The sequence below is a fragment of the Mercurialis annua genome, linkage group LG3 (genome assembly GCF_937616625.2).
Source record: "Mercurialis annua linkage group LG3, ddMerAnnu1.2, whole genome shotgun sequence".
Classification (NCBI taxonomy): domain Eukaryota; kingdom Viridiplantae; phylum Streptophyta; class Magnoliopsida; order Malpighiales; family Euphorbiaceae; genus Mercurialis; species Mercurialis annua.
The window spans coordinates 62669774-62692841 of record NC_065572.1 but is presented as its reverse complement, the minus strand read 5'-3'; the positions used below and the strand labels follow the sequence as shown (position 1 = coordinate 62692841).

Genomic DNA, 23068 nt, shown 5'->3' with positions numbered 1-23068 from the left:
GGTGAAACGGCGACGGATCGAAGTCGATCGCCACATTTCTCTCGTCTGTTCTTTCTTTCCTCTTCTGATCTTAACCTTTCCTTATTCTTAAGGAATTCATATATATATGTTGGCTAATTAACCACTTTCGTCCTTAATTTCTTTAACTTAAACCAATTCTCTTTTAAACTTTCTAATTTAACCAAATGGTTAATTATTCACTTTAACTCAATTACTTACGTATTATTTATATTCCAATAAATAATACTAACACAAGATTATTACTTTCCGTCAATAATCTTTCAATTGCTATTCTCGAGGCTTAATTGGCTAATTTACAATTAGGTCCTTGAACTTTACAAAATTGCAATTTAGCCCAAAACGCATCCGCGTCCAGATTTTAAAAGGTCTCCGATTGACTCGAGACTTTTACCACATATACTATAAAACATTTCGCGGACCTTGGCGAAATAATTTCCATTTTAAGTCGTAGTGGCTAAATTACCACTTTAGTCCCTGTACCTTATTTCGAGCTTTTCTTGACATTTTTCCTTCTAATTCCAATTCTAACTTTAGAATTGAAATAAAATATTAAGTTTCTCGAAAATTATTTCCAATATCGCCACCCTGGCGAAGCAGGACTGGACACGTAGTCCAATTAAATGCTTCAATATTTTGGGGTATTACACCGTCTATACTCTCCCTTACATTAGAAAAATAATTAGCTTCCATAGGAATTCCCTCTCCAATATCAGACCTGAAAATAATATCCTGGTTTATAGCTAACTCCTCAAAACTGACTAGAAATCTCCAACTGTAGAAACCGCAGTCGAGTTATCAGTTTTATTCGCAAATAATTGGCAGAATGATGTCGAAGAGTAAACCCCACACGTTGAGTTCCATATAACTTCATCATTCCAACTTGGAACTTGACGAAGACGACCAAAAACAGTTTGAAAGGCATGTAACAACAACATCTCATTACCCTACAAACATCTCCTCCAACGCCATCATACACCAAACTTCATTAATAGATGCTCGTTTTTTATTCGAAAGATTATGGAGACGAGGAAAAAAGGAAATCGTCAGACCATTTCACATCTAGTTATCATTCCAAAGCGAGATAGACACACCCACCCCAACATTGTACATTATGTTCGCAATAAAAATAGGGGTAATGTCATAAAAATTCACCAACTTTACACGTTTTTTCAATTTAATCATGTTCTATAAAACTTTTCATAAAAATACACCAACTTTCATTTTTTTTCCAAATTCATACACGATGCTGATGTGGCACTCATTCATTGGTGTAATTTACTGAGGTGTAAGTCATTTTTAACCAATGAATGAGTGACACGTGGCACTCATTTATTGGTGCAATTTGCTGAGGTGTAAGTCATTTGTCATCGGGTAGTTATTAAGTATTACAACAACAACATGCTTTCCTCATGTTGATTCTCACCATCCTTGTTCCTCAACATACACGGTCACTACTAGAAATTTTGGTTTTTGCAACGGATATTTGCGACGGAACATAATTCCGTCGCAAATTACTACTTTTAGCGACGGATTCTGCGACGGACACGCGTTCCGTCGCAGTTTCCCTTGAATTTGATGGCGGGAAAGCTCCCGCCAGATTTGCGACGGAAAGACCGTCGCAAATCCGTCACCTTTATGGCGGGACCATTCCCGCCTTTTGTTTTGCCATGAACATTAGCGACGGACATTAATGTACGTCGCTAATTTTATTCGTATTTGCGACGGATTAATTAATTCGTCGCTAAGTTTGACGTTTTTAAAACGCTGCGTTTAGGGCAGCCCATTTAGCGACGGATAACTGTAGTCCGTCGCTAAACTCCCTGCTCTAAACGCACCGTTTAATTTAACTCGATTTTAGCGACGGAATTTTGAATCCGTCGCTAAAATCGAGTTAAATTAAAACTGCGCTCCTTCTCCTTCCCTTCTTCCTCTCTTCTTCCTTTCTTTTATTTTCTCCGCCGTTCTCCTCCCTTTCTCCTCCTCTCTGATTTTTCCTGGCCGCCGTTCTCCTCCCTTTCTTTTCCTTTCTGCCGTTCTCCTCTCTTCTCTGCTCTCCTCTCCGTCAGTCTGTTCGTCCGGCACTGTCAGTCCGTTTTCTGCCGTTCCTCTCCACCGGCGCCGCTCCGCTCCTCTCCACTGTCAGTCCGTTTTTCTTGCCGGCCACCACTGATTCTCAGGTAAGGGTTTTTTTTTGTTTTTTTTCATTTATTTATAGTTTATATATAAAATATATAATAATTTTTTTTTTTTAAAACAGTCAGTCCCGCTGCTTCCGGTGTCCGTCCCGCTGCTGCCTCCGGTCCGACCTGCTGCTGCCTCCGGTCTCGCCCGCTGCCGCCTGAGGTAAGTTTTTTAATTTTCAATTATTTGTAAATATTGTATTAATTAGCGATTAGATTAGTTAATTTAAATTAGGGTTAATTTAAATTAGGGTTAATTTTCTGTTTTTCAAGTCATATTAAACTAATTTAGGGTTAGGTTTTAAATTATAATTGTATAATTAGTTTAATTTATTTAGCTTAGGATTAGTATTATAGGGTTAATTATCTTTTTTTTAAATTATATAAAATTTGTTTAGGGTTAGGTTAATTAAATTATAGTTGAATTAGTTGAATTTAATTAGTTTGGGGTTAGTTTTATTTATTAGGATTAATTATTTTTTTTTTTTAAAAAATAAAAGTAAATTAGGTTAGGGGTTAGGTTAATTAAATTATATTTGAATTAGTTTAATTTGTATTAGGGTTTCTGACTTAGTAAATTTATACTAATTAATATTTATTTGTTCATAATTATTGTTTATGTATTAATTAGTTGATTAAATTAGGTTATTGAATTAGATTAATATAAATTAATTAGTTTAATTAATATAGTAGGTTTTTAATTAATTTGAGATAGAATAGATTAATTAGTGCAATTTACGCTAATTAGTGTAATTAACGTTATAAATATAATTTTTGATGTAATTGGATTGTATTGTTGGATTGTGCTATATAATTTGCTTGCAGGATTTCCCTGAAAAATGGGTGATGCTCATTTTTAGGGGAAGTTCTGCCGAATTTTTAGTAGAAATTTTTTATTAATACGTGTTTTTATTTAATATGATAGGTTTGCATTCTCTGACAGTCGCCGATAGCCCTTGATAGCCCGCGCACCGTGGTTCCGATTGATCCCGACGTTTCACCTTCTCTTTGCGGTTCTGCCCTTCAACAAGTAGGTTTTATCGCTCAATTAATTTGATTTATTTTAGTTGGAATAGATTTTATTTACGATAATCAACCTAAATAAACCTCGATTTTATTCCCACCGAATAAAATCGTAAACCTAGCCGTAGAGTTCCCGTCCCGTGTGTTCAAGAGATTGAACGACACGGGATTGTACAGTTTGTACAGTTCGTAAAACTTGTGCTTCCGTAACTCGATCACGAAAAACCATATATGTCTAGTAGCGGTAGAAAAATATTCGGTTGTTTTCCAGCGTTTGTTCTCCGGGTGGATGTTTAGTATATGTTTTGTAACGCTTATTCCTCGAGGAATATATAATTAGCGTTACAACGCATATACTAAATATCGCACTAAAGGAGAACGACGCCGGAAGGCTGCCGAATATTTTTCTCCGTTGCTAGGCATATATCGTGGCCGAGTTACGGGGCGCCTGTTTTGCGAATGGGATAGGGCCCTACCTTTTCAGCAGTCAATTACATTGACTTTGCTTATCTCGAGTGAAAACCCCACCTCTAATTATCCGCGCTACAAAAATGGAGACGGACCGCAGTTGGATGTACAGGAGCCACACAAACGGGCTGCTAACCACAGGGTATAAGGAGCATGTGAAGGAGTTTGTCCGGTTTGCATTACGGCATCCGGCTTGTATGAGTGGGGTACAGATAAAATGCCCCTGCCCTAAGAGAGGTTGTCGAAATACAAGCTATCGGGATGTCGATGAGGTGGAATTCCATTTATTGAAGAATGGGAGAGAAGGACGGAAAACATACCTCGATCAGCCAAGATATCTGGGATTCCTGGCAGGCCGTCTGGGCGTCAGAGGACGAGAAGAAGAAGTCCGATGTAGCTCGCGCTAATCGGATGAGCGAGCCTGCTGGAGCCGGTTCCGGACCAGTACGCCATACAGGGGGATCCCGTTCCGCCATCAGACATATGGATGTGTTGGTTTGTTTCTAGAATTCTTTTTTATTTATAACTATCTTTTATTTTCTGATTTTCTGATGAACTAACAAATTGTTTATTATTCTTTTAGGCTGTCGAGCTCGGCCGCAAGCCTACCGCAACGGAGCTGTATACTCGGATGCACTCCACGAAAGCTGATAAGGGTGTCATGGTAGACAAGAGGGCCCAAGACATGAGTGTAAGTCATAAACAATCTAATTTTAGTAGTTGTTTTACTTTACTCAAGTGTTAGATTAAATTAGTGTAAAATGTGTTTTAATTTAAATTGTAAATGTTAGATTAGGTGTGTTAACAGCCGGTGGGTTATATATGAAATCTATATGTTTGCAGGATGTCCCTGAAAAATGGGTGTTGATCAAATTATAGAGGAAATGCTGCCGAATTTTCGTTAGGATTTATACTTACATTTCATATGTTATACGTTTTAATTAGCCGTTATGTGATATATATGTTTGTCAATCTTTTTGTAGGATGCAATTGCTCAGAGACTTGCTGCTGCATCGCAGCCGCCGACCGGAGAGGGTGGTTCGTCTAGCACAGCAGAAGTCGACGAGACGCAGCTATTTCTGGATATCGAGGGCGTCAACAAGAAGCGGCGTGTCTACGGGCTGGGTTCAGCGACTAGTGCGTACGTGGATACGACGACGTCTAGTAGGGCGAGGACCAGGTCCACACAGTCACAGCGAACTGAGGAGGAGATCGAGCGGCGTGTGCGGGCGGGGATCCAGGACGGACTGCGCCAGATTACCACTGAGGTGGAGGATCTCCGTGCCCAGCAGGCGAGAACCAATGAGAGGATGGCCGAGATTATTCAGGCCGAGATGGCGAAGATGATGCAGACTCTTCCTCCGCAGTATCGCCCACCCCCAGGTCCTTCAGACGATAACGACACTCCGACTTTGTAGTGTCACGTTTGTATTTCTGACATTTTGTATTTTGTCACTTTTATACATTTTGTGTTATCTTGTTTTATATATTTTCTTACGATATGTAAAATATAACATGTTTTTATATGAAATCGGTCGTTTTTGGAAATTGAGTTTTAATGAGAGTTGCAAATAATAGATTTTACAGATTTTAATCGTCGTGAATTGAATAGGAAAAACGGACGGAAAATAGATAATTCTGTCCAAATTGCGACGATATTTGCGACGGAATTGATTCCGTCGCAAATATTGACCATTTGCGACGGAATTGATTCCGTCGCAAAATGATACAAGTTTGCGACGGACACATAACCGTCGCAAACTTGTACCATTTTGCGACGGAATCAATTCCGTCGCAAAATGTCAATATTTGCGACGGAATCAATTCCGTCGCAAAATGTTTAAATCCGTCGCCAATACGTCTCCCTTTTCATTTTTTGGGAGACGACATTGGCGACGGTGTGTTTGGATATGGCGACGGGCTGGCCGTCGCCATATTTGCGACGCTCTGGTCGCTAATATTTTAGCGACCAGAGCTTTTGCGACGGACTAATTCCGTCGCAAATCCGTCGCAAATACACATTTGCGACGGATTATGAGTGATTTGCGACGGAAATGTCCGTCGCAAAACAACTGATATCCAGCAGTGGGTCAAGATGAAGCAGATCATGATCCTTGTACTCTCATTTGATTGGTAGATTCTAGATAAGTCTTCTAGTATAAATACAGCTCAAGGAGCAGTGATCATTTGTAATCAAATATTCTTATTTTGATGGATTAATTTATTTTAAGGTCCCTCATCTCCGTTTGAACTTATTTAGTTTATTTGCTTCTTAAATCTCCATTTGAACTTATTCAATCCTTAAATTTTACATTTTTTAATTTATTTGGTCCCTAGACTTTTATCCTTTTGAAATCCGAGGAAGCGAAAAAATTAAAATGCAAGGACTAGATAAAATCAAATGAAAGTTCAGAGACCAGATGAACTAAAAACATAAAATTTAAGGATCAAATAAGACTAGATGAAAATTTAGAGATCAGATAAACTAATAACTTAAGGTTTAAGAACCTTAAAATGAGTTGATATTTTGATCTATAGAATTTTCTCTTATTTAAGTTCTTATTAAACGGATCATATAGTCATAATTTTTTTTATAGTCATAATATATTTACTAATATATATATCATTTTAATCGAGATATACAAAAATTAAGTTAATTTTTGAATTTGTTATGCAACTACAAATAATAAATATTCATGATCAAGCATATCATTCTATGTCATGTTATAGTAAATATGATTATCCAATACTTACATCAAAATGATTTTAGGTTGTATTAATTAATATGTTCATCAGCTTTTATTTTATTTCAAATTTTATTTAATGTGATTTACCCTTTTATAACATAGTGAGCATCCAGTATCAATTCATGTAAGAACTTAGAATTATTTGTCATTTTATAAATAAATAAATCTATGAAAAGATTTCGATCAAGCAATGCACCTGTTTTTTAATCCCAACATATTTATTTCTTTTAAAAAATGAATATTCTTTTAAAATAAAACTTAGACAAAAATAACTTATTAGTTAAGATTAATGGGGTTAATTAAAATAAGATAGCACTTTAATAAAACTAGAATAAATAAATTAAACACCAGTTGTTCGTATACACAAGAGACAATAATGGGGAATTGTGGGGGGTAAATTAAACATGAAGAAGATCCACATATTATTATATTTATGAAAGCCAAAAAAGCAATATAAACATATAGATATGCTGAAAAAGGCATTTTTCTTTTCATATACAATGTGTACAAAGGTGAAAATTGAATTTATATATACCAACTTTCCAAGAGGGGCCAACCCCATTGCCCATTGGATCGCCATAGAAAAACAAATAAATTAAAAAAAATACTTAAACCATCAGAAACAAATCTATATTTTTATTCCTTTATTTATCTGATTTACGTTTAAAATTTATTATTCAATAAATTTTTTTACTATCAATTTTTATTTAATGAATCAGTTTACATATGGATGTTGTAAGCCTGTGGTCCAGTCATTGTTAAATAATTAACAATTTTCATGTTCGAAATGACAAAAAGTCCGTATATTTTTAAAATCTTATTTCTACGTTCTTACTTTAATTTTTTTATATTTGTAAAACAGGTCACCGTGAAACACGCTTGATACTGAGTTTAAATGTCCACCTAACTTAATATATTTGTAAAACAGGTCACGACATCAAACTTAAAAAGAAATCAGATAACCAAATAAATAAAATTTAAAATATTTCAGCTACCATAAATTGGAAAAGAAGAGTGGTATAGTACGATAGAGGCAGCCATAAAACCCTAAATACATGCAACTGAAAGCCAAGAAAAAACATTAATAAGTTAGAGAGAGAGAGAGAGTTGGAGTGTGTTCCAAGACACAATGATTACATGTTCTTGGGGAAACACAAAAGGGTGGCCTGGTTTTAGCCAAGGAGTATGGAAGAACGTGGGAGGACTTCTTGACCATCGCTATATATGCCTATATCTCTATTTTTATTTTCTTTTATATTCCATATACTAGCAGTATACTTATAATAAAATGAATTTAATGTATTTCAAAAAATACTTAAGAAGAAAAAAAGTTGGAGTAGCTAAGGCTTTTATCATGATGATTCTATCAGCCTTTTTAGGAGTTTGGTCGGTCGACAATCTGTGAGTTGTGTATTCACTGTGTTTGTTTTTGTGTTTCCCATTCTTCTTTCTTTAAAATCTGCACTAACTCACTCTAATTATACACTTTTAACCATTCACTAACCACCAATTTTATCCTTTTTTCTTTTAATTACTATAACTGAAAAACGTACATATGTCTAACCATCTAGTTCCAAGAAAATTCTCAATTTTGCCTTAATTTCTTGAAGTTATAATTCTACATTTAAACCTTATGAATCAGTATTGAATTTTCACTCACTTGTAAATGAGTTCCTATTTTTTTTAAATTAATAATGTATTCTTATCAAAATAAATTTTAAAACAATAAAAAATTATTAATATAATATTATTTGTTCATTAAAAAGTTCAAAATTTAATATTTTATTTAGTTTAAAATTAGAACTTTATATGATTCAATTATAAAGTTATATAAAAAATATATTATGAATTTATCAATAGATCGAAAAAATACATATGTCTAATTAGTTTTAGAAATAATTGATTTGCAATTTAATTTTCATTAAATATAATTTAAAATTTTTCCAAATTTTTTATTGTTTTTCCAATTCATTATAATTGGACTCTTATATGAGTTTATGAATTTATGGATTTTATTGAAAGTAAAATAAGTTTATGGACCATTTTAATTTTATCAGAAATACTCTTTAACTGAAAAAAGACCGTACTCGTGATTTTTTGATCAAATGTTAGGGGGAAAAATTAACTTTCACAAATAAAGGAGGAACTGTAAATTATGACCTAACATCAGGAAGTTAATAATAATTATCCCTAAATTTTATAAATATTGTTTAAAACATTGAGATAATTAATTAAAAATACTTTGAATTTTTCTTTTGAGAAAAAAATCATCATCTTATTTTAAAAATAATATCAATAAATAAGGCAGTATCGTTTTACGGAAAGTAAGCTTCTGATAAAATCAAATGATAATCAGAAGTGAGATCGATGTGCATATCGCACCCCTCGTACTAGTTCTCGTCTAAAAACAGGTGACATGAATTATCGTCGAAGAGAAATCCATCTTAGTAGTGGTGGAGGACCGGAATTTTATTATTTGATTGAAAGATAGGAGGACTTGTCCCCCTTTCCCTCGCGCTCGTTCAGATTTGCACTCTTTCAACAAACACTCTTTCAACAAAAAACACATTATCCATTTTCTAACTGAGTAAAAGTATAATAATCCACATATTCACTTCATTTAAATCTGTCGATTCGACTATAATTTTAAATATTCAATTAAATGAATCAATATAATATTTTTGGCGTATTTTAATATCATTTTCTACATTTTATTGATTTAACCGAATTAATTAAAATAATTAACTAATTAGCATGGTTCAATTTTATATATTTACAATTTTAATTAATTCGATTAATTTGGTTCGATTAATTCGTTTATTTGATTAATAAGTCAGTTTTTAATTGAACCGTCTGATCGCTAATGTTAATTTATGGACAATACCTAATTTGTATTGATCACTTAAAAAACAAACTTAAAATTTAACAATAGAATTTTTAAAATTGAATAAAAAAGATATTGCGCCACCTCCACTCGCTCGATAGCTACAAGGACATATAAAGAAAGCCGTAAGAAGAAAGGAAAGGGTTCCAATCTCTCTCTATATATACTTTCACATTCTCAAGAGTGGATAGAGAGAGAAACCTTTTGAAAGAGACTCTCCATTTTTTACAACTTCATAATATCAAACCAAGAACAACTAAATATTTTTAATTAATCTCCTCTTGTTTTTGTATGATCTTTACATTTCAAGAAAACAAATCAGATAATTTCTTCATATTATGTGTGGATTAATGAAGGAAGAAGATCAAGGTGAGTGTTCTCAGACCCTCCACAGCTTACAAGGTTATCAAGAACATCTTCTTCTTCAACAAATGCAACACCATCAAACCAGTCACGCCGCCGTCGACATCTACGGCGGCGGAGGAGGAGGACTAACTAGATCATCAGCCGCTTCATCAGCTTTGCTTTTCCCTGAAGTTTCACCATGGCCTCTCCACCCGGTTCACTCCTTTAATCCCACAAACCACTTCACACCCGTTCATCACGACCCGTTTCTTATACCTCAACAGCCACAATCCTCATACGGCAGTCTCTTCAACAGACGGCCGCCTCCTTTACAATTTGCATACGACGGTTCGTCAAGCCACCATGATCATCTCAGAATCTTATCGGAAACACTCGGGCCTGTGGTCCAACCCGGTTCGGCTCCTTTCGGGTTACAAGCCGAGTTGGGAAAAATGACTGCTCAAGAAATAATGGACGCTAAAGCTCTCGCTGCTTCGAAAAGCCACAGTGAAGCTGAACGAAGAAGACGAGAAAGAATCAATAACCATCTCGCTAAACTTCGCAGCTTATTACCTAGCACGACCAAAGTAAGTATTTACTCAAATAGTATAAACACTGAGCGGCAAACTATAAACGTTATTTTTAGCGTTTTAAAAGATCTCTGTCGATCTACCTAAAGATTCTGTATATGATAACAGTATCTATCAAAAACCTAATCTTAAGATATGAAAAGCATAGTCACATTTATTTTATTTTATTTATGAGTATTATTAATTATTCCTTTTCTCTGGGACTTGTGTGTTAGTTCCGAGGAGTGAAAAGAAAAGAAAACCCAAAAGGGAATAAGCGTTAATGTCGGATATTAGGTTTTGATATGATAAAGAGAAACCAAAGAGCAGTTGAAAAGCTTCCATGGAAATTTCTTGCCGGACATTATTTCAGTCAAAAACTAGCATTCTAATCTTGTCAGCCCATGCCCTAATTTTTCAATCTAATCTAAAAAATATCTTCTTTTCACGAACCAAAAGGGCTGCTTTAACATTTCTATAATACTATCACATTATCTTGACGTCTAGTCTACTACAACAAGATAACAAATTAACCTTTTTTGGCTGTAAATTTATGTTTTTGTAGACGGACAAAGCTTCACTGCTTGCAGAAGTTATCCAGCACGTTAAAGAACTGAAGCGCCAAACTTCATTGATAGCGGAGACAAGTCCGGTACCGACGGAATCCGACGAGCTAACGGTGGATGCGTCCGATGAAGATGGTAAATTCATGATCAAAGCTTCGCTTTGCTGTGAAGATAGATCTGATTTAATACCTGACTTGATAAAGACACTGAAAGCATTGAGGTTAAGAACACTTAAAGCTGAGATAACTACACTTGGTGGTCGTGTAAAGAATGTTTTGTTCATTACTGGCGAAGAAGATTCGTCGAGTAATAGCAACGACGACGATCAGCAACAGCAGCAGCAGCAGCAGCAATATTGTATAAGTTCAATTCAAGAAGCTTTGAAGGCTGTAATGGAGAAAAATGGGGGTGATGAATCGAATTCTTCGGGGAGTGTTAAACGGCAAAGAACCAATAACATCAATGTTCTTGAACAACAACAACACAGGTCTCTATAACTATAACTATAACTATAACTATAACTAAAGAGTCATAATTAATGCTTGTTTTTCATTTTTTTTCTTCTTCTTCTTCTGATTTTGGTTTGTGGGTAGTGGCCGAAGCAGGGTGGGGCGAGGTGGCGCAGTCGACTTATCGTCCGACTAACAAAATTTCTGATTCCGTCACTGTTTATGGGTGTGGTTTTTTGTGTGTTTTTGATTTTGGTGAGATAATGATGGTGTGTTTTTGTGTACTTATAAATATATAGGAAATATAGAGAAAAGGAGGGATTGTGCGGTTGGTATTACATGGTGGGGTGTTCTCATTTCCCGTTTTGTCGCTAAATCATATATTTTGGGTATATTTGTTAGGTTTTTTTTAGATATGAGGTTAAGACTGAATTTTTGTCTTGCCACGAAAAAGATTTTTCCCATGAAAAACAAAACGTAATCTGAAAATTCTTTGTCTCTGACTGTCTAGTCAGTAGTTTTGGTGGAATTTTTGGATCATCAAATGAATTAGTGACGAAATTGGTATCGTCATGTGCTACTACGACGTCCCCACTAGGTAGTCCACCATCTTGTTCTTAGTATTATTACTATTAATTATGATGATCATCAGTACAATGTTGTTGCTGTCGTCGTCCATCCAGTCTTGTTTCTGTTCAGTTGTTCCACAAATATAGTGAAAACCCTAATGTGGATGCCATGAGTTCTATTTATGATGGACTGATGTTGCTCAGGGGTTTCAATGTACATATATATGTTTATTTAATATTATTATGATTCTGTTTTTCTTTAATTAATTTCCCTTTTCATTTTTTATTTTGTTCGTGTGTTTTTTTTTTTGATGAAATTCATTTTGTGCGTGTTAGTATCTTGTGATGTACTCTTTTGATCCATTTTATTTGATAAGATCTTTCACACTTGTATTAATCAAATGATATACTCCTCCGTTCTAAATTTCCAAATTGATAGGCAGTTTAAAACAAACGTAAATATTAAAAAAATTATTAAATTTATATAAAATGAATAATTTTGACCTTTATATGAAGTTTCATCTTAATAACGATTTTAAAAAGTTGCCATATAAAACCATAAACTTTCATTTCTTTTCAAATCTATCACCAAATTAATTTTTAGTGTATTTTTACTGACGTGACAACCGGAATACGGCTGATTTGAAAAAAACAATGAAAGGTAAAAATATATCGGAAAATAATCGGTGATAGATTTGAAAAAAAAAATGAAAGGTCATGGTTTTATATGGCAACTTTTAAAAGTCGTGATTAAAATAAAATTTTGTGTAAAGTTCGTGATTTTTTATGGAATTAACCCCTTATAAAAACATATCACACTTACCCTTATTTAATATAATGTTGACTTAACTTTTAGTAGTGTTTGCTCTATTTTTAATGTAATGTATTATAATCAATGAGGGTATCTATGTCATTTTATCATTTAAGCAATAAATAAGGCTAAACCCATTTAGAGGCCCTTATACTATATCATTTTTGTTCAAAAAGCCCATGTACTATTTGTTTATTCTTCAGGTCCCTCTACTTACATAATTTTAGATTTTCAGGTCCTATTTTAGTTTTTTCCAGTCCCTCTACTTACAATTTTTTTATTCCTCCAGTCCCTCAAAAGGACCTAAAAATCGGAATTTTGTCAAGTACAGGGACCTGAAGAACAAAAAAATAGTACAAGGGCTTTTTGAACAAAAATGATATACACTACTGGATTTCAGTGATTTTGCGACGGACAATTCCGTCGCAAATCACTCATATTCCGTCGCAAATGTGTATTTGCGACGGATTTGCGACGGAATTAGTCCGTCGCAAATGCTCTGGTCGCTAAAATATTAGCGACCAGAGCGTCGCAAATATGGCGACGGCCAGCCCGTCGCCATAACCAAACACACCGTCGCCAATGTCGTCTCCCAAAAAATGAAAAGGGAGACGTATTGGCGACCGATTTGTACCATTTTGCGACGGAATTGATTCCGTCGCAAAATGATACAAGTTTGCGACGGACAATTTCGTCGCAAAATGTCAATATTTGCGACGGAATCAATTCCGTCGCAAATTGTCAATATTTGCGACGGAATCAATTCCGTCGCAAATATAGTCGCAATTTGGGCAGAATTGTCTATTTTCCGTCTGTTTTTCCTATTCAATTCACGACGATTAAAATCTGTAAAATCTATTATTTGCAACTCTCATTAAAACTCAATTTCCAAAAACGACCGATTTCATATAAAAACATGTTATATTTTTCATATCGTAAGAAAATATATAAAACAAGATAACACAAAATGTATAAAAGTGACAAAATACAAAATGTCAGAAATACAAACGTGACACTACAAAGTCGGAGTGTCGTCATCGTCTGAAGGACCTGGGGGTGGGCGATACTGCGGAGGAAGAGTCTGCATCATCTTCGCCATCTCGGCCTGAATAATCTCGGCCATCCTCTCATTGGTTCTCGCCTGCTGGGCACGGAGATCCTCCACCTCAGTGGTAATCTGGCGTAGTCCGTCCTGGATCCCCGCCCGCACACGCCGCTCGATCTCCTCCTCAGTTCGCTGTGACTGTGTGGACCTGGTCCTCGCCCTACTAGACGTCGTCGTATCCACGTACGCACTAGTCGTTGAACCCAACCCGTAGACACGCCGCTTCTTGTTGACGCCCTCGATATCCAGAAATAGCTGCGTCTCGTCGACTTCTGCTGTGCTAGACGAACCACCCTCTCCGGTCGGCGGCTGCGATGCAGCAGCAAGTCTCTGAGCAATTGCATCCTACAAAAAGATTGAAAAACATATATATCACATAACGGCTAATTAAAACGTATAACATATGAAATGTAAGTATAAATCCTAACGAAAATTCGGCAGCATTTCCTCTATAATTTGATCAACACCCATTTTTCAGGGACATCCTGCAAACATATAGATTTCATATACAACCCACCGGCTGTTAACACACCTAATCTAACATTTACAATTTAAATTAAAACACATTTTACACTAATTTAATCTAACACTTGAGTAAAGTAAAACAACTACTAAAATTAGATTGTTTATGACTTACACTCATGTCTTGGGCCCTCTTGTCTACCATGACACCCTTATCAGCTTTCGTGGAGTGCATCCGAGTATACAGCTCCGTTGCGGTAGGCTTGCGGCCGAGCTCGTCAGCCTAAAAGAATAATAAACAATTTGTTAGTTCATCAGAAAATCAGAAAATAAAAGATAGTTATAAATAAAAAAGAATTCTAGAAACAAACCAACACATCCATATGTCTGATGGCGGAACGGGATCCCCTTGTGTGGCGTACTGGTCCGGAACCGGCTCCAGCAGGCTCGCTCATCCAATTAGCGCGAGCTACATCGGACTTCTTCTTCTCGTCCTCTGACGCCCAGACGGCCTGCCAGGAATCCCAGATATCTTGGCTGATCGAGGTATGTTTTCCGTCCTTCTCTCTCATCCTGTGAATAAAGTCCTTGTATCGGTTGGCAGCATGCGTCATGAATACACCTTTGATGACGTCGTCGCTGTAATCCGCCGTATCCCACCAGTATTCCTTCTGCAAAACATAAACACCAAGTTTGAGTTAGTAATTTTGCGTTAGTCTAAAATCAAACTTTAAAATTAACAATTTATTACCTTAAATTCCTCCCAATAGAAATCTCTCTGCTCTGGAGTCAGAAACCGCCAGGCTCGCCCATTCTCGAACCAGCACTTTCTAAAGATCTCCCGCATAGATCGGGAGATTGGTCCAGAGTTCAACAGCCTCTCCCTGCGAGGTTACAGCAAACTTTTATTACTTTCTATAGCAAAACGATAAAAAAAATTAAACTAACAATTTACATTCTTACCTGCTGGCGTCTGGGAAACACAGTGCCCTCCCCTGATCATCCAGCTCTGCAGGGGGCTCTCCTGGCTGTCGGGGCTGAACGGGGGGTGCCGCCTCCACCTCCTGCTGCTGATCCTGAACAGGGATATCCTCAACAGGGGCACGCACAGCTGGGTTACCCCGACCACGACCTCTAGCTGGGTTACCCCGACGTCCCCGACCTCTAGTCGGATCACCTGAACCACCCTGCCCTCTCATACATGCAGACATTAAAATATGTTTCGTTCCACATATAACAATTTAACAATTATAACAAAACATTACAGAAAAATACATTATAAAAAAATACATTTTAATTGTTAACAATTTCATATATTTAAATTAATTAATACATTTAATAATATAACTAATTCATTACAATAATAAATGAATACAACTAACAAAAACTGCAAAAATATCAAATACGTCAGTCAAGTTGTTCTTCATCTTCGTCTGATGAGGATGGCGGAAATTCTTCTTCTTCATCTTCAGCAGGAGGGATTTGCAACGCATCTTCGTCCGCCACCTCATTCAGGTCAGCTAAATTTGTGGGATTGTCGTCCGTTTCAACTATAAGGGGATTTTCTTCAATGTCATCTTGAAAGGCCGGGATAATTGCATCGGGCATGTCAAGTTCTGATCGTGCCTTAATTTTGCAAACTGCCCACCAATTTACTTTGTCCCGTTTTCTACTTGGATATGGAAGGTAGTGAACTTGGTCAGCCTGTTCTGCCAAAATGAACGGTTCGTATTTATTGTACCTGCGTCTGTGATTAACATCTACCAAGTTGTATCGATTGGTAGTGTCCGTGCCTGTATCCGTAGGGTCGAACCATTCGCATTTGAAAATGACGGTCTGCTTCATTGGTAGAGCTGGATACTCTAACTCAATTATGTCCGTTAGCACTCCATAAAAGTCATTTTCACCCTCAACATATTCTGTTCCCCTTACGCACACACCGCTATTCATTGTAAGTTGATCCTGCCCATATTCCTGAGTCAGAAATTTGAAGCCATTTACATAGTATCCCTTATATGTGGTGACCTTTCTACACGGTCCCTTTGCGAGACTCAGAATAAACGGATTAGTACAGACAGTTGGATCTTTCACCTGTGGGGAGTTAGAAATTTGTAAGATTTATAAACCTTATTATTAAAATGGAAGTCCATTGTTATAAGATACGTACATATTGTTCGAACCAAGAGGCGAAATCACTTTCAAGCACTCTTTCAATTTCTGTTTCACTTATGTCACTGTTCCTTTCGCGCAATCCGGCCACAAAAACCATTTAAATGGAAAAGGCCCAAACTAAATCAAATTCTAGCAAATATGTGAAATATTACACTATATTTAAATGCTTACCTTCGATAATCTTCGATTTCGGAACAATTCAGAAGAACATAGGTCCGAGCAGCGATGATCTCATCGTCTTCAAGATATCTCCTGCCGCTACCACGCAACGGCTTTCCCTTAGGTTTAAAAATTCCCAGTCTGTCGGCATCTTCATCGATATCCATATCACAAGTTTCATTTCTTCCCAAACGCACGGGTAACATCGGATCGCCTTCAGCAAAATAATAGGATGCAAGTTTAGCGATTTCTTCTTGCAGATATCCACTACTAATGCTCCCTTCGACCCTGCCTTTATTAGTGACCTTTTTTTTCAATTTCCTCAAATATCTGTAACCGGATATTAATATTAGTAATATGAACAGATGGATTCGAGAAAAAACCATGACTAATTGATTACCTTTCAAATGGATACATCCAGCGATACTGAACCGGTCCTGCCATCATAGCTTCATACGGAAGATGCACGGGAAGATGCTCCATAGAGTCAAAAAAGCTGGGTGGAAATATGCGTTCCAACTTACACAGGATTTTTGGGATCTCAGTTTCCATACGGTTTAGATCTTCCTGTGACAGTGACGTGGAAGTTAACTCCCTGAAGAAGATACTTAACTCTGTTAGAGGCTCCCACACATTTTTCGGAAGTAGCTCCCGAAGAGCGATTGGCAGGAGTCGTTGCATAAAAACATGGCAGTAATGACTTTTCATTCCATGCATTTTCAGCCCCTTTAGATCAACACATCTAGACAAGTTTGACGCGTACCCGTCTGGAAACTTTATTTTCTGAATCCACTCAAGCAAAACTCGTTTTGAATCCCTATCCAAAGCATACATTGCCTTTGGAAATCTCCTAGTTGCCGGATCTTTAGCTAACCCTGGCCGATCACAGATGTCGTTCAACTCTTCACGAGATTTTGCATGGTCTTTTGTTTTCCCGGGGACATTGAGAACGGTATTAAAAATGTTATCGAAGACATTTTTCTCAATGTGCATGACATCGAGATTGTGACGTATTACATTCGTTCTCCAATAAGGCAAATCCCAAAAGATACTTTTTTTATTCCACCCATGATCTTTTGACAGTAATGCATTAGTAACTTTCGCACCAGGCTCAAATGCCTTCTTAAACCCCAGTCGATCAATCTCTGCTAACAGTTCATCTCCAGTTCTCACCCCTGCAAACCTTTTCCCGACCTCTCGTTTCCCCTTACGGAAATCAGTAACATTTCGACGGAATTGGTGATTCGGAGGCAAAAACTTGCGATGGCAATCAAACCACGATTGTTTACCGCTTTTATCCAGTGTGAATGCATCGGTGTTTTCCATGCAGTACGGGCATGCTTTTCTACCAGCAGTGCTCCAACCAGACAACATAGAATAAGCGGGAAAGTCATTTATTGTCCACATAAGAGCCGCTTTTAGTTGAAAATTCTGACGCTTATGAACGTCATATGTCTGGACTCCACATTCCCACAGTTGGTTCAACTCTGCAATCAGCGGCTGTAGGAAGATATCCATTAGGTGTTTTGGGTTTCTAGGCCCCGGTACCAAAACCGTTAAAAACATAAACTCATCCTTCATGCACATGCCTGGGGGGAGATTGTACGGCGTCAAAATGACCGGCCACGAGGAATACTGCTGCCCAAAATTGGGAAATGGCTGAAACCCATCGGAGCATAAGCCTAATCTGATATTTCTCCCTTCATCGGCAAACTCAGAATGCAGTTCACTAAAACGTTTCCAAGCCGGAGAGTCGGACGGGTGGCACATCTTATCACCATCCATCTCGTGGTCTGCGTGCCACGTCATATGCCGAGCAGTGGCTTTCGAAGCGTACAACCTCTGTAGCCTCGGAGTTATTGGAAAATAGAACATTTTACTATATGGCACGTTAGCCTTTCTTTTTGTGGATTTTCCGTGGGTCACAGGTTTCCACCGCGCATAATTGCAAACTTTGCAGTGCGTTAGATCCGCGTCCTCCCCCCAATAAATCATACAGTTATAAAAACAACAGTCAATAACCTCAACCGGCAACCCCAAACCTTTGACCAGCTTCTTAATTTTAGCAAAATTCGTTGGCATCTTGTTGTCCTCCGGGAGCAGCTCCTGTATCAATCCGCATACGTCGTCAACTAAAGCTACTGAACCCTTATGTCGACACTTGATCTCCATCACTTTAGCAGATGCAGAAAATGGAGAGTGTCTGCTATTCCCAGGCCATATGTCTTCTTCAGCCGCACGCATCATATCATAAAATTTTTGAGCTTCAGCATTCGGGAGCTCATCTTCAGGAAACGTTATTTGTGGACCGACCGCATCAAGAATCATTCTTTGAGCGGAACTGAACTCACCTGGCCCCTCATCTTCATAGTCGAACTCAACATCCTGCTCTGGTAACTGTGCAAGGGGAGGGGGGTTCAAAACGCTCCCCTCGCCATGAAAAACCCATACTTGGTACCCTTTCACGAACCCATTCTTCAATAGATGGAATTCCACCTCATCAACATCCCGATAGCTTGTATTTCGACAACCTCTCTTAGGGCAGGGGCATTTTATCTGTACCCCGCTCATACAAGCCGGATGCCGTAATGCAAACCGGACAAACTCCTTCACATGCTCCTTATAGCCTGTGGTTAGAAGCCCGTTTGTGTGGCTCCTGTACATCCAACTGCGGTCCGTCTCCATTTCTGTAGTGCGGATAATTAGGGGTGGGGTTTTCACTCGAGATAAGCAAAGTCAATGTAATTGACTGCTGAAAAGGTAGGGCCCTATCCCATTCGCAAAACAGGCGCCCCGTAATTCGGCCACGATATATGCCTAGCAACGGAGAAAAATATTCGGCAGCCTTCCGGCGTCGTTCTCCTTTAGTGCGATATTTAGTATATGTGTTGTAACGCTAATTATATATTCCTCGAGGAATAAGCGTTACAAAACATATACTATACATCCACCCGGAGAACAAACGCTGGAAAACAACCGAATATTTTTCTACCGCTACTAGACATATATGGTTTTTCGTGATCGAGTTACGGAAGCACCAGTTTTGCGAACTGTACAAACTGTACAATCCCGTGTTGTTCAATCTCTTGAACACACGGGACGGGAACTCTATGGCTAGGTTTACGATTTTATTCGGTGGGAATAAAATCGAGGTTTATTTAGGTTGAATATTGTAAGCAAAAGCTATTTTAATTAAAATAACTCAAAATAAGCGATAAAACCTACTTGTTGAAGGGCAGAACCGCAAATAGAAGGTGAAACGCCGGATCACTCGGAACAACGGTGCGCGGCTATCAAGGGCTATCAGCGACTGTCAGACCTAAATCAAAACACGTATTAATAAAAAAAATTAATAAAAATTCGGCAGCACTTCCCCTAAAAATGAGCATCACCCATTTTTCAGGGAAGTCCTGCAATCAAATCACAATACACAAAACCACCAACTTTATCGCAAAATAATTTAAACAGTGATTGATTAGCTTAAATTATTATCTAATCAAATTAATTAAATTAACAAACTAATAAAACTGTTAACAATTAAACAACTTATATACAATCATCTAATTAACCTAATTTAATCAACAAATAATTATAAAAATAATTAACAAGCTACTTTATTCAACTAATTAAACAATTAAATAAATTTACTACATACACAAATAAACAACTTATTAACTCAAAAAATTAATTGTAAATAAAAAATATTCAAATATCTAACTAACAATTTTAATCTAATTTAACCTAACAAATATTAAACAACTCTTTAAAAAACAATATAATTTTACTAAAATCAATATGTTTTATTATAACAATTCAACTTAATTCTAATATAATTTTTTAAATATAAAATTAACCATATTAACCTAAAACACAAAATTAACCATAAAACTAAAATAACCTAATTTATAATTAACCTATAATTAATATAATAATTAACTTAAACATTATTTAACTTAATAAATCATCCAATTAATAAAAATGTCCCTGGAATTACCAAAAAAAGGCAGCGGAGCTCGCGGAGACGGGGGAAACGGAGGCGGCAGTACTGAACGGTGGCGGTTGGCAGTGGAGACGGGGGAAACGGAGGCGGCAGTCCTGAACGGTGGCGGTTGGCAGTAGAGACGGGGGAAACGGCGGTTGGCAGTGGAGACGGGGGAAACGGCGGTTGGCAATGGAGAGGAAGGGAAACGGCGGTTGGCAGTGGAGAGGCGGCGATTGGCAGTGGAGAGGAGAGGGGGAAGGGAAACGGCAGAGTGGAGAGGGGGAAGGGAAACGGCGGTTTTGGCAGTGAACGAGGGCAAAAATAAGGGGAAAGAAACCGATCTGATTTCATTTAACACAATTTTTGCGACGGACATTACATTCCGTCGCAAAAATTGTGTTAAATGAAACGCGGCGTTTTGGTTAACACGTTTTGCGACGGATGGTAACATCCGTCGCAAAATATGTTACCCAAAACGCCGCGTTTTGGTGCAGCAAGTACATTTGCGACGGATGGTTTTTCTCCGTCGCAAATTGTTTCCCGCCCTTATTTCCCTCCTTATTCCCGCCAATTTAGTGACGGATTTGCGACGGACAGTCCGTCGCTAAATTGGCGGGAGCAATCCCGCCTCAAAAAGTGGCGTTTTGGCGACGGAATAATATTCTGTCGCCAAAGCCGTCGCTACATTTAGTCTTTTGCGACGGAATTTCCGTCCGTCGCAAATATCCGTCGCAAAAACAGAGTTTTCTAGTAGTGATAGTAGAAGGGCCTTTAGATGGGTTTAGCCAATAAATAACTGCCTATAATTTAGGACAAAAAAAATAAAATAATGTCTATTAATTTGAGACGGGGAGAGTATTAACTAACTGAAAAATTTATAATCAAGTAGTAACTATTATTAAAATGAGATGTCTAATTTATAAAGCACATAGAGAATTTGATGATTCATATCTTTTTGCACAAAGAGAATTCGATGATTCATATTTTTTTCTATCTCAAATTAATTAATAGACAGTTTAAGACATATAAATATTAAAATAAATTAATATATATACATAAAAAAGACTAATTTTATAAAACATTTCATGCTTATCTTTATTTAATACAGTATTGACTTTATATTTTAGTAATTTTTGCTCTTTTTTTAGTATAATAAACTATAATTAATGAGAGTATATATATTATTTAATCATTTAAATAATAATAATTACTAAAATTTCTCGATTTGATCAAGATCTTTTGGTTTGTCTGTGAATCGTTAAATTTAGGGCTTATATAGCACCTTAGCAACTTCACAATTTGATTCTTCTTCTCTTAATTATTTTTTTGTAATTCCATAATGTGTCCTGAATGGTGTTCAACTATAAAGCTGTACTTTTAACCTTTTCATAATCAGATTAATTTTCACTCGAGTCGGGTAGGTACTTTGCGGAAATAAATCTCTAACCCCAAGTTTTTAACGACTGCATATATGAGTACGGTTCGAACCCACGACCTCATTTAAGACAGGAGAAAGCATTACCAACTCACCTGCGCCTTAAGATTTCTTCTTCTCTAAAGACATATACTTTAATTAATACTCCCTCCGTCCCGTTTAAAAAGAGATATACACTTTTTTCACATGGATGAAGAAAACATTAATTAGTATTGTATTTTCTTATTTTACTCCTATTAATGGTGGTATTGTAAGTTGTATTTAGAATTATACTTATTAATTTAAGAAAGAAAAACAAGGATAAAAATGAAAATTAAATATAAATTTATACAGAAAATACGATATGTCCTTCTTATGTGAAACATTTAAAAACATGATATATTTCTTTTTAAACGGGACGAAGAGAGTATATTTTTTTGTGTCCGGTATTATTTTTATATTTTTTTGTTGGATTAAAATTTGAAAAATTAAATATGAAATATTGTATATAATTTTAATGGTCGTATGTAATTATTTTTAACAACAACTTGTTAGGTTGTGGGTCCGATTTTCCCACAAACTCTGCTTCTTCTCAATTTCAAAAAGAAAATTGTTTTTAAAAAAATTGTTAAATATATATACATGAAACTTTATTGAAACTAATGTGGAAGAATAAAAGAATTAAGTTTCAATGTGCCTTAAAAAGAAAGTTACTTTTTTAAAAAAAAATTGTTAAACATAATTATATGAAACTTTACTGAAACTAACGTGGAAGAATAAAAGAATTAATTTTTAATGTGAACTAGCATATTATCCGCGCGATGCAGCGGAATATTATAATTTATTTTGTTTTTATAAATTTAATAAATTTTTTATTATCAAGTTTTAATATAATTAGTTATTTAAATTGTAACTTGTGAAAATGGGAATGACAACTATAGATTAATATGTCAAAATAAATTGAAAATTGAAAACACTCAAATTAAAATAAATAAAATTATGGAAAGTGTGGTATAAATAATTTAGGAAAACATTTATCACGAAAACTTTTAATATTTTACACAATTTATTTTGATTATTTTGTAATAAAAATAACATTAATTTTCTTTTTAAGCTATTGCAATTAATTTATTTTTGATTAA

At 36.3% G+C, this 23068-nt stretch overlaps 5 protein-coding genes across 5 annotated transcripts; 2 read left to right on the top strand and 3 right to left on the bottom strand.

Annotated features, from left to right (window-relative positions):
• The first annotated feature begins 4265 nt into the window (after window positions 1-4265).
• On the top strand, window positions 4266-5110 carry LOC126674864 (uncharacterized). Its single transcript, XM_050369391.2, has 2 exons — window positions 4266-4383; window positions 4676-5110. The coding sequence occupies exons 1-2, from the start codon at window positions 4324-4326 to the stop codon at window positions 5108-5110; spliced, it is 495 nt and encodes a 164-aa protein (XP_050225348.1). The 5' UTR covers window positions 4266-4323.
• Window positions 5111-9542: 4432 nt separating this feature from the next.
• LOC126675100 (transcription factor bHLH30-like) lies at window positions 9543-12084 on the top strand. Its single transcript, XM_050369681.2, has 3 exons — window positions 9543-10255; window positions 10803-11290; window positions 11397-12084. The coding sequence occupies exons 1-3, from the start codon at window positions 9662-9664 to the stop codon at window positions 11446-11448; spliced, it is 1134 nt and encodes a 377-aa protein (XP_050225638.1). The 5' UTR covers window positions 9543-9661; the 3' UTR covers window positions 11449-12084.
• Window positions 12085-13517: 1433 nt separating this feature from the next.
• Window positions 13518-14773, bottom strand: LOC126671642 (uncharacterized). The gene is made up of 3 exons (XM_050365427.2): window positions 14571-14773; window positions 14375-14482; window positions 13518-14082 (listed from the first exon to the last, which is right to left on the bottom strand). Exons 1-3 carry the CDS (start codon window positions 14769-14771, stop codon window positions 13648-13650), a joined length of 744 nt encoding a protein of 247 aa, XP_050221384.2. The 5' UTR covers window positions 14772-14773; the 3' UTR covers window positions 13518-13647.
• A 717-nt stretch (window positions 14774-15490) lies between these two features.
• On the bottom strand, window positions 15491-16468 carry LOC126672824 (uncharacterized). Its single transcript, XM_050366775.1, has 2 exons — window positions 16367-16468; window positions 15491-16290 (listed from the first exon to the last, which is right to left on the bottom strand). The coding sequence occupies exons 1-2, from the start codon at window positions 16466-16468 to the stop codon at window positions 15607-15609; spliced, it is 786 nt and encodes a 261-aa protein (XP_050222732.1). The 3' UTR covers window positions 15491-15606.
• Window positions 16469-16538: 70 nt separating this feature from the next.
• Window positions 16539-19215, bottom strand: LOC126672823 (uncharacterized). Its single transcript, XM_050366774.1, has 2 exons — window positions 16931-19215; window positions 16539-16860 (listed from the first exon to the last, which is right to left on the bottom strand). The coding sequence occupies exons 1-2, from the start codon at window positions 19213-19215 to the stop codon at window positions 16539-16541; spliced, it is 2607 nt and encodes an 868-aa protein (XP_050222731.1).
• Between the last annotated feature and the right edge of the window lie 3853 nt (window positions 19216-23068).